The sequence below is a fragment of the Macaca thibetana genome, chromosome 11, assembly GCF_024542745.1.
Source record: "Macaca thibetana thibetana isolate TM-01 chromosome 11, ASM2454274v1, whole genome shotgun sequence".
NCBI classification, from domain to species: Eukaryota; Metazoa; Chordata; class Mammalia; order Primates; family Cercopithecidae; genus Macaca; species Macaca thibetana.
The window spans coordinates 35,833,221-35,851,330 of NC_065588.1; the positions used below are offsets into that span (position 1 = coordinate 35,833,221).

Sequence of the window (18,110 nt, forward strand, 5' to 3'; positions counted from 1 at the left end):
TATAATGGATTTTTCTTAGAAATTCTGAGCACAGAGTTTTGTGTTATCACAGTTTTCAGGTTGCCATTTTGGCACTGTTTTGAAACTGTAGGAATTGTGATTGGTATTGGTTCATGAATGTCTATGCATATTCCAATACTAAAACATGGATTGCTATTGTACAAACTGCACAAGTTGTAAACCCAGATCATATGTAATGGAAAACTATTTTGTTTATGTTATAAAACTAGCACTGAAACCAAGAGAGTAGGAAGGACCTGGATACCAAATGATGTGTACAGAGGCAGTGGTTCTTTGATTTGAATGGTCAAATTTTATTTCATATATGCTGTCCAGCAAAACACTTCCTGAGATTATTTGGATATCTAATGCTGCTCTTCTTTCTGTACCATAGCAGCATGTATAATCTTCTGCTTAAATTTTTAAATTTATATATATATAAAACATTTAAAAATGCAAGCACCATTCTTCTATATCCCTAATATTACTATATTTCCAAATGCCCCGCCCTTTACTTGTTCTTTATAAAATTCTTTACAATTTCTTCTTCCTTCCTATATCAGAATTTTATCTCTTAAACCTAAAGCCACTTACATTGCCCCTACTTAAAAACCTTAACAACTCTCTACTTCCTATGGCAGTGTTCCCCAAACTCACGACATTTGGCAATCCCTTTCATAATTTTTTACCCTTTCTTTCATTGCCCTGTACTACTATTTGTTTAATAGTTTTCTTTAGAGTTCCTTTTATAACTTAAACAAAAAATTTTGTGCCCTTCCACAGTAGAATCCAGCTTATCTTGCTATATCAGTCAGAAGAGAACCAATTATGTCAGAGTAACAGAAGAGGTCAGATTGCAGTGAGATTGACAAACCCCAAGGTTAATGCATTGCTCACACCACAGGTCTGCTTCAGGTCAGTTATGCTTCTGCTCCACAGTTTCTTCACCCTGTGACCAAATCTAATGGAACACCTTCTATTTTAGGATATGGCCAACTATACTGAAGAAGGAAAAGAGGACGTGGAAAATCTTTGTTTAAAACTCCATGCCTTAAAGCTTTGGTTCAGAAATGACAGGGATTGGTTCCACTCTAATTTCCTTGGCCAGAACAACTCATGTGGATAAGACTGAATGGGCCAGGGAAATACAGTCCTTCCCTTGGGAGCGGCAGCAGATATTTTGAACAATAATACAATCAATCAAAATCACACTTGCCAAGAATAGAAGATGGTTACATAAAAATGGAATGAAAAGAACATTATTAATTTCTAATTAGATAATGTTTCCTGCCCAAGTGTTAAAATCATGCTAGCCAATTGATTTTCTTCTTCACAGACTGAAAATATTTAACTCACTATGTGACACAATATCCTGTCCATGTCCAGGTATCACATAAAGCCATTCGCCTAAAATCACTGGCAATATGATTCCCACACCTATAAAAAATGTACCTATAAAAAACAAATTAAAATCTCTAAATAAGGCTCTTTAACAATCTGATCTAAACTCATATTTCCTGTATTGGCGCCAGCCATACATTTTCCCTTCTCTTGTTCTCATTACTTTCTCAACCCCCTTTTTAATAAATTTCAAGCTCCCCAGACTTCACTCTGCTGTACATCTTCTGATGCTTAATTGCTCCAATGTTTGATGAACCAAGGTTCACCACTGTTATCTTACATTCACCAGACACATGGAATTCAAACTTTGGCTTTTATCCTCATAATAAAAATCTTAGTCTTATTTAATCTTCTTTAGTGAGAAATAACTCACAGTCTACTTTTCAAAGGAAATATGAAGAAAAATTTTAAAAATGTAAAAGGAACATGGGTTGACTAGAAATATTAGCTTTTGACTAAAAATGAAAGGTAGTCGGCCGGGCGCGGTGGCTCAAGCCTGTAATCCCAGCACTTTGGGAGGCCAAGGCGGGCGGATCACAAGGTCAGGAGATCAAGACCACAGTGAAACCCCGTCTCTACTAAAAATACAAAAAATTAGCCGGGCGCGGTGGCGGGCGCCTGTAGTCCTAGCTACTCAGGAGGCTGAGGCAGGAGAATGGCGTGAACCCGGGAGGCGGAGCTTGCAGTGAGCCGAGATCGCGCCACTGCACTCCAGCCTGGGCAACAGCGTGAGACTCCGTCTCAAAAAAAAAAAAAAAAAAAAAAAAAATGAAAGGTAGTCAAATATACTATGAATATCACTACTTGGATAAAACTGTTTAAAAGTGTTTATTTATTATTACAATTAAATATCAACTAAGAAATTCAATAAATTAACATGGACGAGGGAGATAAATTATTCAGAAGTGTTTTGGTCTTTTGATTTGTAGACTGTGCAACATAAATAGTATCAGAGTCTGCAACATAGTCACTAAATCCAAGGGAATCTAAGTTTCTGAACTTGAAAAAGTAATAGCCTAGAGGCATGTGATCTCTGAAATTATTTACAGGTAGATGAAACTTCCAAACACATAACATGCAGCCACAGACACTAAAGAGAATAATGTACCATAATGACTTCTATTTAAGCAGTAACATGAAGAAAAGTAGAATTTTAAAACTCAAATTGATTAAAATATTCTATATTAGATACTATACTTCTCTCTATAGAATTTATGTTGGTAAAAATTAACTTTGAGCTACACTGTTATTAATTTAGGAGCACAGCTGGAGTTTTTCCTATCCCTATGTGACTAGCTGATAAAAATACATCAATCCTGTACATGAGTACCTTAAGATAATGATGTGGTTTGTTAATGATAAAATAAATTTCATTTTCTAAATACAAAAGTGATATCTCTTTTCAAAAAATTTACAGAGGTTACAAAGGAAAATGCTCTGTTTTTGCTATTTGATATAGTTTTGTAATACATTTGGTCTTATGCTATCACCATAGATAAACTGCTTCCCTGGCATATCAGTGAATATTTTCAGGAAAAATGCTGAATATTTCTTCTAATAATTTTTAGCCAGGATGACGATGATGATGATGATGACGATGATGATGGTGATGATGATGATTATAGATGGAGTCCTGCTATGTTACCCAGGCTAGCTTTAAACTCCTGGGCTCAAGTGATCCTCCTGCCTTAGCCTCTCGGGTAGCTAGGACTACAGGAATGTGCCAACTCACCTAGCTTCTTCCAATAATTTTTAAAAAGTGTTTTTCATAAAGTATGGCTCCAAGCAATATTTTTGTGGTAATATACTGAAGCACATGGTTAAATTTTATTTTTAAACTGTTTTTTAGTGTTTTTATGTTAGTACAGGTAAACATTAACGCTTTGTGTTAATGTAAATTGCATTACTTCAATTTTTTCCTTTTATAAGTTTCCTTTCCTGGAAATAAGTATGGATGCAAAAGATGTAACTAAAATGAAGTGACAGGAACATCATATCCTCTCATTTATAACTGTGATAATTTTAAACCCCTATATATTTTTATAATTATTGATTGAATGCTTGATGTATATAAAACACCAAAAGTTTAAAAACAGTGCAGAATATAGAAATTAGAATTTATAATCTAGAAGCAAATATACATTCAAACACAGATTGCTATCATATAAAAATATAATTATCATACAAATTACACAAGGATCATTCATTATTCAGGGGTTTTGGATGGTCATAGTTAACTGGCTTCCCCAGTGGCAATTTTTCTTCCAATGTGGTCTGATTCACATCAAAGATGAGACTTAGACACCGACTGATGTTGAACACCAGCAGTTTATTCTAGCAGTGCTCTTACAAGTTGGATAATGGGAGCAGGTGGGCGGCATGAGCCAGATTCAATCACGGATCAGATGACCGCCCACCCAGGAGGGTTTCCATCTGGAGACTATTCTCAGAGCTTGGGGGATTCTTCCCCTTTCTTATACCTGTGTTCAATCTGAGTCAGTTACCGGGTCTTTCATTCATAAAACGAGGTTAAGCTAGTCTTGTAAGGGTAACTTTGTTCAAAGGTTTGTAAGAATTGCATCTGTACTGAGGTGGATGTGTCTCCTGGAAATCCCCAGGCCAGGTTGCCTCACACTGCTACTGCTAAGTGGCACATAGTGTCAGCCCTGTGAGGTGTTCCAGTAGGACTTAAATGGCTATCATTCATCTTATAGCCAGGAAATGTCTCTTATAGTATGTAACAACCAGGGGAGTGCTAGAGGGCAGCAGGAGATAGAATAAGCATTGTTGCTCCCCTAACAGAAGTGAACTTACTGGCCTTTTGACTTTGAGAAAGTCATTCAGAACCTCTAAGTAACACTATTCTCATCTGTAAGTAGGGTATAGAAATCACTCGCTTCACAGAGGTTTGGAATTGGTTTTGGAAAGTTACATTTTTTCTTGAAAACTGTCCATTTATCTGTTTTCACATGCACTGGAGAACACTGTTCATAGTATTCTCTTATGAATTTAAAAATCTTTACTATCCATTGTTATACATCTTTTTTTTTCTAAATATTGTTTGTGCCTTCTCTCTCTTCTTGATCAGTATTGCAAGAAGTTTCTACCTTTTGTTAGTCTTCTTTAAGAACTTTTATTTCTTGATCCTCTCGAGTATTTCTTTGCTTTGCTCTTCCCATCCTCTGCTAACTCTACAGGCTTACTCTATGTTCTATGTCTAACCTCTTATGGATCTGTTTAGTTATTAATTTTAACATCTTGTTTTGCACTGTGATTTCTTCTAAACCTATTCATTAATTTGAAGTTGCTTTTTGGGTGTTTTGTTTATTTTAGTTCCCAAGCTAAACTAGAAGGGGTGATAAATATCTTTCTTTTGTTTTATAGTTTTATTGCATTTTTATTAGAAAACATGTTCTGGATGATACTGATTATTTGGATTTACTTAGAATTTACTGAAATATCTATACATTTATATAAGCTTACTGAATTTACTCTTTGTGCTTGAACATGGTAAAATTTCATAAGTGTTCCATGGTTTCTTAAAAAGAATGGCATTCTCTACATTATGTTCTACTTGACTCTCCTATCAAGCTTGTAAATTTTCTGAATACTCTAGTCTCTGCTATTTTTTGTCTTTTTGACTTAGTACTTGTCTAATTTTTTCTTTCCTCTATTTCTATATTTCTAACCTTTCTGTGACTGTCTCCTGTGAACAGCATACAACTGTATTAAAAAATTCAATATGAAGATCTTTATCTTTTACAATTGTGTTTAATTGGTTTATTTTTTATTTTAAAAACAGTTACATTTAGATGTAATTTTTCTGGGTTTTTGTTTTTTGCCCCTTCCTCTCTTATTATACTTTGAGTCTCTTATTTCTCCCTCTAATAGTTCATATTTTAAGAGCTTACTCTCATATTTTTAACAAATTGAAAAACTAATTGTAATCTCAATTTCTTTCTGAAAAAAACCCAAAAAGCAGAAAATTTTAAAATAATCATTAGAAGACTTTTTTCTAAAAGTTATCATACCACATCCTATGTCATTTCTCTAGAATTTCAGCTTCCCAAGTTTTACTTTTTTTGCAAAAATTGCTGAATTATAACATACATATGTCTCATATAAAAATACACATATATACTGCACCAATCATAAGCATATAACTTTCAGTATAATTGAAAAATATACTTTCCTTTATTGCTTTCTTTTGCAAAAATTACTCTTAGTAATGGTTTTTTTGCAATGCAAGGTTCTTTATGTATTCATTTGTCCTAACCATCTGTCAGTTTAGGACCTATTTTTCATTCAATTTATTTATTTTAGTGTTTATGTTTCTCAACTCATGGTTCCCACTTCACAAAGGCAGTGTGAAATGAGAACACACACTCCCTTATAGCAAAGGCTCTTGGTTTTGCTTTTTCATGTGTGACACTATTTCCATTTGTAGTCCCAAGTGAGCGGCAGAGAAGTAGGTAGCTTTCCAAGCCCAGTCTAGTTAGAAAATGTGTGTGGGATGCATGTTGGAGATGTAGGGGCAGGTTAATGGGCAGGAGATTTTCCTGCATCAGCTCAGTCTACTACATTTTCTAAAAGTCTGCTAAATAATTTTTTTTTAAGTTTTCATTGAAATTTAACAACAGAGATATAGAAAAGCATACTGATAAATAATCTCATAGTTGATTATATGGACAAATGATTTTCATTATACTGACAATTCAGAGTTAATCAACAGTATTATACTATTCCCATCATCAATGGTGTTGCCATTCCACCTGGTGTCTTTTCAGGAAACAGCTACAGTTAGAGATTAGGATATATGGCTATGGACTGCCTCAATACTTGACCTTGAAATATTTATAGTATGTCTCTAGATGTGAATCCAAGGTAATGGTTGATTTTGCCTTAGAGTTCCATTCCAGGTAATTGTATCAAATCTGTCAACCAAACCACCAACCAACCAACAAAAATATTTACTATTATATATACTGAATATTATTTTACCTACATGTGGAAAATCTATCTGAAGAATTTTTCATGGAGAACACATCCTGCCTTTTTGCTCTTTTCTAGCCAAAACTAAGGATGTAACCAATAGCAGTGGCCCACCGAGAAGGAGCACTGTTGCACAGCACAGGGAGGAGTAAGAAAACATGGGGTTTTTTCTTTCTTTTCCTTGTAAAGAGTTTGCGACTATTGTAAGAATATGCTGTGAACATCATTTTTTAAAGTTATTTTTATTTTTGCTACTTAGTTATTATCTGTGCCTTACTTTTCTCTAATTCATGTGCAGCTACAGGATGATGGTATAAAAATACAAATGAAATGTAAGAGTGAGTTGTTAATCTTTCCGAAATAAAGGAATAAACATTACTACTAAAAAGTTGTATGATTTGTTATTTGCAAAAAAGTCAAAACTCCTGCTTTGAGGCCTCTGACCTCTAACCCTTCTACTGAAGGTAAGAGAAACATCTAATTTTAGTGCCTCCTTACTATTTAGTAGAGAGTTCTAATAAGTTTATTAATTAATTATGTAAAATACAGGAAACTATGTACATTTCTAACAGATTTCATAACATGTTCATAATTCTAGACTAGTAGTAACTTAGTTTTTTTTTTCCCATTGGCAAAAACAACACTCTGAAAGTTTAAAGCTGTGAACAAGTACATCTAGAAATATTTAATCAATTAACTCACTAACTAAGTTTGGCTGATGAAAACTATACACTGAATATTTTTAAAAGAAACTCTTTTGAGTGTTCATTTAAAATACTAATTGTATTTCTTTTACATATTTCTTTGTAATTAGTATATTTAAAATGTGGTCTGGATCTTGACTCAACTAACATATATAATTTGCTTCTTTGGAGCAGTTCTCTAATGAAATGATTATTACATTATACTTTATCTATAAGCTCCTATGAGACACAATACTTTATTACAGATTTCATTGCCTTTATCAGTACTATGAGTAGACAAGAGCATATTATTTTATAGGAATTTAAAACACAAAAGAGGCTAAAGCCATATCAAATAACATTTGCACATTTTATATGTCTGGATACAAATGTTAGTTCACAAATCTGGAGAATATTTATTTATTTTATATTAATATTTCATTTATGCATCTACTACAAACCAAAAATATTAAGGTTTCTAGCCTCCCAAGCTAGTTACATGCCAATGATTACCAACTTTTATCCTTATTTTGCTTAATTTCACTCAACCCTGGAAAAGGCCTCTAGGAATAAAAAAATAGTTTCATGAAATAATTTAACGTGATAGTAATTCTTTTCCTTTTTTTTTTTTTTTTTTTTTTTGAGGCAGTCTCACTCTGCTGTCCAGGCTGGAGAGCAGTGGTTTGATCTCGGCTCACTGCAACCTCTATCTCCTGGGTTCAAGTGATTCTCCTGCCTTAGCCTCCTGAGCAGCTGGGATTACAGGCATGTGCCACCACTCCCAGCTAATTTTTGTAATTTTGTAGAGACAGGGTTTTACCATGTTGGCCAGAGTGGTCTCGAACTCCTGACCTCAAGTGATCTGCCTGCCTCAGCCTCCCAAAGTGCTGGGGTTACACCACGTGCGGCTTAATGTGATAATAATTCATTTTGCGTGATGCACCACGTGCGGCTTAATGTGATAATAATTCATTTTCACTTTACAGTTTTCTTTCATTTAAAAGTTTGGGAGTTTGGAAATACAGTGTAATTCAACAATATGCAGTGGGAGAAATTGCCTTGGCAGTATTTGTGAACACCTGCCTAAAACTAAAGATCCAAATTCCTATACCTTATTAGAGAAATCTGGGTCTCCAAAAGTCTAGGCCTTGGTGCCTTCTACTCTGCGTGGAACACACAATTGCAATGCTTTGCATCCACTATCACCAGTATATGCTGCAAAGTAATGTAATTATGAAGGTCAGTTTAAAAGAACTGCTATAAGTGCAAGCACTCTGAAAACTTAAACATAAGCCTCATTTTGAAATATTATTATACATTCGTATGGTAAAATGAGTGATATACCTGCCCCAGGCTGCCTCATTTGTAGATGCTTTATTAACTGGAACACAGGAGGAGTCAATGACAGTTGATTTGTTCATCTTGTAGCAGAAACCGCAGTCTGGATCCAACATACATTCATTACAGTAACTGAAAAATGAAAAGAGTTACCGTCATGTTGGCAGAGACAACTGGTGCTCACCATATACTGGATTCCATGTGCTTCTCTGCATTTTCCACTCTTTGTGCAGTCAGCTTGGGGCCTTCGGATTTGTTTTGGCCAAGGAAAGTGACATGTGCCAAGCCAGGTGAGAGCTGGCTGGTCTCTTCGATTTCTCCCTCTTTTGGCCACATCAACTTTGGAAGCCACTTTGAGCTGAAGGAGGCTTGGATCTGAGAGACTGAATGTAGAAGAGTCCCCGTCAATCTGGAGCAAATAAACTTCTGCTTTCCTAAACCAATGAGATTTGTTACCAAGCTGTAGACTGGCTCATTGTGATCCAGCCCTGACTGGTTCCAAGTTGCATCAAAGCATTCATTTCTCTTAATTGTCTACCTCATGCACCATCTATTTTAAAAAATGAAAATAGTTTTTTTTCCTAATACATATCTTGAAAAAGAAAATTCAAACAATGAAAAACATGATGTCTAAAGAAAAAAGTTAAACAAAAATACTACTACTCAAATATGGCCATTGTTAATATCTTGGTGAAATCTGTGCTTTCAGCAAAGTTATACTGAGTATCAATTACGGATTATTCTTAATTTAAAAGAAGTGGGTATAGGAACAAAGGCTAACCATCCGCTAATCACATCTGCTAATTGGATCACAAAGTCATAATCAGTTACTAACTGCTCATTTGGCAGCAGTATTCTAACTGCAGAAAAAAATTTAAAGAAGCAAAATCCTTTAGAGGGCAGGGTTTGCCAACTAAAGCCTACATCATGCTTATAGAATGAGTTTTCTCCCTGTCACAGTCATTTGCCAGACAATTCTGGAGCACTTTACAGATGGCAAGCACGTGCAAGGTATCAGAGATACTAAAGATGAACAAGCCCAAATCCCTGCTCCTTGGTAGATAAAAGGAAAGAATGAGAAACAGACGAAAAATGACAATGTAATGGAAACTGGGTATGAGCTACCTGGAACAGGGGCCGATTCATTTTAACAACGAGAGCTGGGAACCATTTTAAATATGACATTGGAACCAAATCACAAAAGAAATTTACCAGGCAAAGAGGTAGAACAAAGGGCATTTCAGGGAACTGCTTTTGTTGTCATTAAAGATCATTCAGCACAGATTTATTAAATATTTTCTGTTTACAAGTCATGATACTATGGGCTGTGAAAGGAGAAATAGGTCATCTGAAAAAGACATCCAAGGGACATACAAGTTGTCTGAAAAGGATATGAAAGAATATTTCTTAATGTTCAAAATCAAAATACTTTTTTGATTCAGTTAACTAAATATGAAAACACTGGTGATAGGGTTTTTACGTTTGTCCCTTCCAAATCTCATCTTGAATTGTAATCCCCAAAGTTAGAGGTAGGGCTTGGCGGGAGGTATTGAATCGTGGGGGGAAGATCCCTCTTGAATGGTTTAGTGCCATCCCCTTGTTGATGAGTGAGTTCTCAGTTCACATGAGATCTGGTTGTTAAAAAGAGTCTGGAACCTCCTTCTTCTCTCTCTTGCTCCCCCTTTCACTGTGTGAGGTGCCTGTTCCCCCTTAGCCTTCCACCATAAGCTTCCTGAGGCCCTCACCAGAAGCAGATGTCAGCACCATGCTTCCTGTGCAGCCTGCAGAACCGCGAGCCAATTAAAACTCTTTTCTTTAGAAATTACCCAGTCTCAGGTATTCCTTTATAACAACAGAAACAGACTAACACAACTGGCATGGTTTAAAAATTAGATTTGTTATCATTTCAGCCTTCTCCCTCCTGTGAACTCTTCCTGAGCTAGGCAGTTACCCATATTTTTGAATGAGACTTCAGCCCTAGACAAAAAGCAAAGGAAAGGCCATTCAAATGTACTGAGAGGTGATTCAGCAATGTAAATATAAAATTCTCTACACCTGTGATAAGCACACTAAACTAGACAACTGAAGCCTTTAGAAGTAAGGACATTGAGTGTCTGTCTTTGAGAACCAGACTAGGCTAATTTGGAAAGGGAGATAATTTCTACTAGTATTTTGTGTATTCTGTCCATATGAGGTTAAATTTAACAATACTAATTGTTCCAATGGTCTTAAGTTATACCCATTTGGGAAAGGTCAACTCACTCATTTGCAGAGAAATTGTTCTCAATTTTATTTATCTGAAAATATGTAGTCCCTATAAAAGTTCAAAATGCATAATGATAAAGGCTAATAATTACTGAGAACTTACTGTGTGTGCATTTCAGACACATGAAATGTCATCCATAACAAATAACTTCCTCAATCACTTATCCAAGCATGACCCCAACTTCTCACTTTTCCTGCTTACTTATTAAATGATCTTCCTGTGACCTACTATGTGCCAGGTACTATTCTAGGTGCTGGGACATGTAAGTGAACAAAACACAGTTGCTGCCCTCGTGAAGCTGATTTGGGTATTAGACCTCCTGATGACCACCAGTTAACCGACCCCTCTACTCGCTCTCTATTATCAGTTTTCTCCTTTCTTTAGATTACTGACAACTTCCCATCATTTCAATATCCCAAATTTTCCTTCTCTATCATTCCATTATACCCATCTGGCAAAAATCCTAGCCCTCTATGAATGCAAATATTTGCCTTTTCTGTGACTTCACCCACACAGCCAAATGTAGCTGAAGGAGTCACACTATAGAGCAGATGAGTAGCTCTTCTACAATTCACGATCACCAGCCTCAAATGGATTCTCAACAATCCTGATCTAGATGGCTTTAGTCAATATATACATCTTAAAGTTTCTTAGCCCCCTGATTTCTAAGCCTTTACTTCTGCTTACATTTATCCACATCCTGGAAATTATCATCATCTATGACTGGTGTCAGCAAACTACCACTGTTGAGAAAATCTGGCCTACCACCACCTCATAGAGACCTTCAACATTCGTTCCCCACCAATCTCTCACTCGCTCCATGGCTCTGCTTCCCTCTCTATGAAACCTTCATGTGAATCCCTCTAACCACTCTCACCAGATCCTCAATGTCTTCATATTTAGGTTCCTCTATTACAGCCACCCTGCAGAACTTCATGTTTGTCTCTTTCTGAACACTTTTCAACCTCTAGACTATTCTGTTCTGGCACAGAAATAACACAACCAGGCATATTGATACAAATACACATTACAAGTTTTCAACCTTGGCTGGATACTCACTGTTGCCAGGAAATTTTCCTGTCCCTAATAATAGATAGATTTCCCAAGCACCCACAATTCTCTCCAAATCCCAATCCTTATTCCTCCACAAATTTCTTAGAAGATGGCCTTGTCTTTGTTGGGGCTCAGAACATGCTACTCCATAATATGGCACCTTGGAGCTCACACCCTAATCTTTTCTCCACCTTTGCCTCTGAAGCACGGTCATAAAAAAAAGGAAAAAAAAAATCTCTTACCTACATCCTCGGAAAGTAGGTCATAAGACCCTCAGTCTACAGGGTTCCTTCTCTATACCCAGAGGCCAAGAAGAATCTGAACAAACAGGCCTTGCTGAGTTCTTCCCAGGTTATTACTATTAGCTCATACCCTTTGTTCTCCACTCTTATTTCCAACAACTGTTCATAAAAATACACAGGTTTTTTCTGGGTGCAATCTTCATGCCTGAAGGCTGTGTCACATAAAATTTTGGTTAAACACATTTGTTATGCTTTTCTCTTGTTAATCTCTCTTTTCTTACAGTAATGCCCATTATGACTCTTGAGATAGGTCAAAAAAAAAGATACTATTTTTTCTACCTTACATCTTCTCAGCAAAAAACTGAAGGGACTAGGCATGAATTTTCTCACATTTAAACTCAGAAACAAAGATTTCTACATCCACATCTGTCCTCACCTCTCTTCCTCCGGGCTCTGAAAACAAGTGTTCAAAGTCATGGACCAAACTTTTAATTTCATTTCTCTGGCCATAACCAGGACCAACACCAAGTCTTACTAGTTATTTTTTTCCCTTTATCCTTTCAAACCTCTCCCAAAACATACTCCGTAGTGTATGTGCAGGCGTAAAGCCTTTCTTTTATTGAAAAGCATGAAAAACTATTCCTTCTGCTACTCCATACTGCCCCTCCACACCATTTTGTTCAGGGAAAGGAGGTCAAGTATCAAAAAGTGTTCAATTTCCTTCCCATTCCAAGGAGTGGGGCTCAGTGTGGGAACTGTATTTGTGCTTATCTGGACTAAGCCCTTATCTGCCTCCGTCTTCTGGAGGAAAGACAAGATTTCCTACCACCCTTTCATCCTTGACCTGGAATTTTTTTTCATCATATAGACCATTTTATGGCAAAATTCTTCCAAATATTACAAGATTCCCAACTTCAACTTGACATTTAGAAGGTAGCACAAAACTTTAAATGTCCTGGGGAATCTGCTAATTGACCTTTTACAGAGAGCATGTATTATACCGACAGCTTTAACAATGGCATTTTTAAAAAGGAACAACTTCTAGAAGTGGCTATGATATTTTTCACTCAAGATTTGCTCTTTAAGCTTTTCTTGAGCATGGCCTGATGAATTTATGTAAGGTTTTCTAAATATAAAAACTGAAAATTTAAATACATTGGCACAAAGTCAATGCTCATAAGAATATTCTAAGCATAGACTGAAATCTTTTCTTTTTGTCTGTTTTGGTGAAAAGTAGGTATTAGGCCTATTTGTCCCCTTTCACAGTGTGACCTGGACTAAGTTCTAAATTCTAGACTTCAAAATTTTCTATCTCAAGAGAAGACATTCTCTAACAATCCACCCAGTTCCAAGACTGTACATGAAAGAAAAAGACAGAAATACCTATGATCTAACCCTAAATTCACACAAACCTTAACAGTGTAAAAATTGATTAGAATGCTGCAACTTCTCACAAGCATTTATTCTTACACACTAATTTCAAGGGCAAAAATTATAGGTGTGCTCTACTTCAGGAAACTTTACATTTATAAGAGAAATGAATATGAAGATATTTACATAAGGACTATGCTTTATAAAAGGAATTGCAGAATGAATTAAATAAAATGGAGTTCTCCTTATTGATATACAGTTTAAATTTCAGGCTAATCCACATTTAGTAAAGCTGATGGAGATGGCCCTCATTGTAACATACAATGCTCTTTACTGACTAGTAAGCAAAATAGATTCTGAGCACCCAAGGGATAAGGCCATGCTTACCAACTCTGTATCTGTAGAACAGCACGCAGCCCGCTGCAGGGTAGATTCCCAATATATATTTATTGAATGAACCAATGCACAACAGCTCTAGAAATCAAGGCATTCTTGTAGGTTCATAAGCTAGTTTCTACTTGGTTTATGGAAAATAATTTTAGGGGGTAGGTGAATTGAGGTAAATATATTAGTCATTTTTAGAATGAAATAAAAAGAAGGCAAAACCAATTGTCAAAGGGTATTTTAAGTTGAGCCTGGTTTTTAAATTGACAAGTGGTGAAAGCCACAAATATTTGATTAACACCCAAAATGGAATTGGTTAGTAATTTCGATAACTCACTTTCAGAAAGCAACAACAGCAGCAAGAGCCAGTTTCCTTGAAGCCCACATAGAAAAGCCAGAGAGAGCTCTTTTTGAAATCACAGCCCACAAAATTTCATAGTAGAAGGACATTTCAATATTTAGAGAGAATTTGTAGTAAATAAATGTGCCTGGAATTCAGACTATTTTTCTCAATTGTAGACACCTTTCCCGTGGGGAAATTAGACAATAGCCAACGATGTTCCTCTACTGTGGGATGTGAATGCTGGGGAGCTGAATGCAGATATACTAGAAACTCAAATACAGCAAATTACGGAATCCAGACAAGTACAGTTAGAACCAAATGGTTCTTTTTTACTGGTTGCAGAGAAGAAATATTTAACTTTCCAATCTCTAGCCTTTCTTTCCAGAAAGGGAGAAAATCTCTGACTTTTGAGAAAGGGGCCAAATAAGTATTCATATATTTAGAACAAAACTGGCTCTAAAACCTAAAAATGCTTCCAATTAAAGTAAAAAAGAGCAGGACAAAAGGCTGCTTAGTGTCTTAAGGAAGAGAAAGGATGGCCTATTTTCATTCAATCAATCGTTTATATGTTTCACGTGGCACCCAGGGTCTTAGCCAAATGTGCTCTCTGCTCAGAAAATCTTTTAAAAATTGATTTGAGTTAATTTAGAACATTTTTAGTTTCTACTCCATGAAGTTGGGTGTGAACTCAGCCCTCTGGAAAACGGTCCATTTGTTTTTAAGTATGTCTCATTAAACTCAACGAGCTGGAGCATCAAGAACAGTGTTTGATCTTAAAATGCCTGTCTCTAGAATGCCCTAAATTTCAGAAAATCAGTGGTGGCAAACACAGGTGTAGGAATGATCCGTGGCCACAGGTGCAGTTTCATTTTCTGCAGGTAATTGTGCTCACTCACTCCTTCTTTATGCATGACTTAACACCCTATTTTGTGCAATAATGTCACTCTCTTTCCCCTAACAGCATTCCCAATCTTCCATGCTTTACTATCCCCTTCCTCACTGCTCTGAGCAGCTTCAGCAGGTAACTTGGAATCTGGTTTACCAGAGAACACTGCCACTGTTAGTGGGACGGGGACTCCATGCCTTGCTTGGAGCCTTGTGAAGGACAGATTCCTATATCAGTACTGAAAACAACTCTGAACACCTGATTTCTTTCCCTGACACAGCGTGGATGTCGGTTGATTTCCTCTCCCTGTTTAACCATGTAAGTAGGAAACTCATGAGAATAAAAAAATATCTTATTTACTTGAGTAAATAGTTAGAAATGAGTTTAAAAGGCTAGGGGACTACTGGTAATAATTTCATGAAGCAAATCATCCTCTCCACTCCATTAAAGTTGCTCTCCCAGAGATTGCTGGTGGTTGTCTCATGGGTAACTAGGAGCATTTTGTGATAAGATTTTCCAAAATTTTTCCCTCTTTCCTACAATGTTCCCATCCCTTGTGCTGCGTGACACTATTCTCTTTAGGTTTCTCCCACCTATCAGATGGTGGCATCTTCATCTTTTCTTTCTCCTTTGCTTCTGTTTTGGGCCATCTACTTTCATCACTTTGCTGGGAAATATCAACTTTACATGACGATTGCTATAACCAATACACTGAGCCTTCACGACCTCTTTCTGAACTTTGTTTCTCTTCCCTAAGTACCAGAACTATACTTTCAATTGCCCAATTATCTGGATGTTTTCCAAGTGTCTCAAACTCAACAACCTAAAGCTCAATCTTTGGCTTTCCTGCCAAACCTATTGTTTTCTTCATGTCTCCCAATCTAAAAACCTGAGCATGATCGCAGAACACTCATATTTAAATAGCTACCAGCTCTATCAATTTTATGTCTCAAGCATGTATAGTTCCTGTACTCTCCATTCTTTTTTTTTTTTTTTTTTTTTTAGACAGAGCCTCATACTATCACCCAGGCTGGAGTGCAATGGCGGTGCGATCTTGGCTCACTGCAACCTCCGCCTCCTGGGTTCAAGCGATTCTCCTGTCTTGGCTTCCTGAGTAGTTGGGATTACAGGCACGTGCAACCATGCCTGGCTAATTTTTGTATTATTAGTGGAGTTGGGGTTTCACCATGTTGGCCAGCCACCGTGCCTGGCCTTGTACTTTCCATTCTTATCCCAGCCATCTCTCATTTGAGCTCTTCCAATAGTCTTTTAAAGGGGTCTGCTTCTAGATTCTGTTCACTCCACTCTCTACACTGCCTCAAATCTAACCTGATCAGATTTCTCTGCTTTTTAAATCCTAGAGAGCTTCCCATTGCCTATAGGAGGAAAATGATGCCTTACTATGGCATCATTTAGCCCCTGCCTATCTTGCCTGTCTCTTCTTGCCATTTTTCCATAGGGGCCGTGGGCGCTAGCCAGTCCAAAGAGACTGCAGGATTTAGAATATGACATGCTCTCATGTTTTTCCTCATACTCTTTTCTCTGGATATTACTTTCTACCTTATCTTTCCTATACTTCCTTTGCTTCAAGACTCATGTTCCTCTATGCAACTTCCTGACCCCAGCAGAATTAGAGGCATCACACTACTGTCAGAGTATCACAAAACGCTCATATTATTATCATGCATTCCATGATTTCTTGACAGGTTCATGCCGTGTTTGCTTTCCCTTACTGCACTGTGACTTTCTCAGGACCATGTACAGCTTTTATTCTTAGCGATTTCCATGTTGCTTGATACATAAGTGCTCAATAAATACCTGCTGAGTAAGTAATGAGATGAATGAATGTCACTAATATTGATAGAAGATTTGGTAGTTCCCTCTCTCTCTAGTTCCATTAGACACCTCGTTCTCCATTTCAGTCCATGAAGATAACAAGATTGAAGCTTGAATCACACCATGAATTGTTCCTTACAATTCACGGCTCTCAGACCAAATCCATACATGACCATCTGGAACTCTGTGAAACAGAGTCATATTTCTCACCTCTTCCCCTTACATGTTGAGGCTAAGATTCAACTGACTCCTGAGTTAGATGTAAAAAATTTTATATTAGTGAGTTCTACTGTTTAAAAGCAACCAGGCTCCTTCCCAGATTGAGCATTTGGCTCTGGCACTGTTAAAGGCAGCAATTTAGCCTACTAGTCAGAATGGTTTTTCTTTGCTTTTGCGATTTAACATATATTGGTATTTTAGGCCCGGACTTCTAGTAACTGGTTGTCTAATCCTTTTAATGAATTCTTGGGTTGGTTCTTCCATTTCATCTGAACAAAGTGCAACAATGAACTCTCTAATGGGGAAGGAAGAAGAAGAAAGCTCTATCTACCAAGTCTGTCAACTCCAGTGGGGGTTAAGTGTTTTCCTGTTACACTAAATGAATGTTTGATCAACATAGTTAAACACCTCAATTCTAATTTTGCATGTGTAAGATGCCATGTATATAAATGTATGTTTATATCTATATACATATACATGTTTATAGGTAAATAAATATGTGCATAAAATATACATACATACATGTATATATAACTTTTTCAGTCTTGATACATTTCAGAGTAAAAATTAGATTGCATACAATTTGTATGTAATCAACACATACAAATATAATCTAATTAGAGTGCAACATGCTTTTTTCAGAGAAAAAACAGTAATTAATCTTTTCTGGTGACAATATATATTATTCATTATTGAAGAGACAGAAAAGAAATACTAGAACGAATACTAAGAGACTGAAATTCTTAGGTTTGCAAACAGCCCAAGTAAGTCGACTAGTATTTGAGGCTATGAAGATTTTGCAGGGTGAATTTTATCATGAGCCTTATTGTGGTAATATCACAGACAGTTTACCATGCAAAGAGGCTATATTAAATAATTACATGTTCTCATTTAATTCTTACATTGGCGTCATGAGGGAGGCTTTATATTTCCCCTTTTACAGAAAAGCCTCAGATTTAGAGAGGTTAAACTACCTAAGCAACGTCACGTAACTGAAATGTGGTGGAGCTGGGGTTCCAACCTAAGGATGTTGACTTCCAATGTTCAGATTTTTATAAGAAGTTTATTTAGAGGAAAGCAGGCTGAATAACATAAA

The 18,110-nt window shown here is 36.5% G+C and overlaps 1 protein-coding gene across 1 annotated transcript in view; it reads right to left on the minus strand.

The window, feature by feature from the left end:
- The window catches only part of SLC2A13 (solute carrier family 2 member 13), a 367,441-nt gene that overhangs the window by 62,045 nt on the left and 287,286 nt on the right, over nt 1–18,110 (minus strand). The window contains exon 7 of the mRNA XM_050750134.1: nt 8,421–8,546. Coding sequence (XP_050606091.1) covers nt 8,421–8,546 — 126 coding nt within the window. The remainder of the gene's footprint in view (nt 1–8,420; nt 8,547–18,110) is intronic.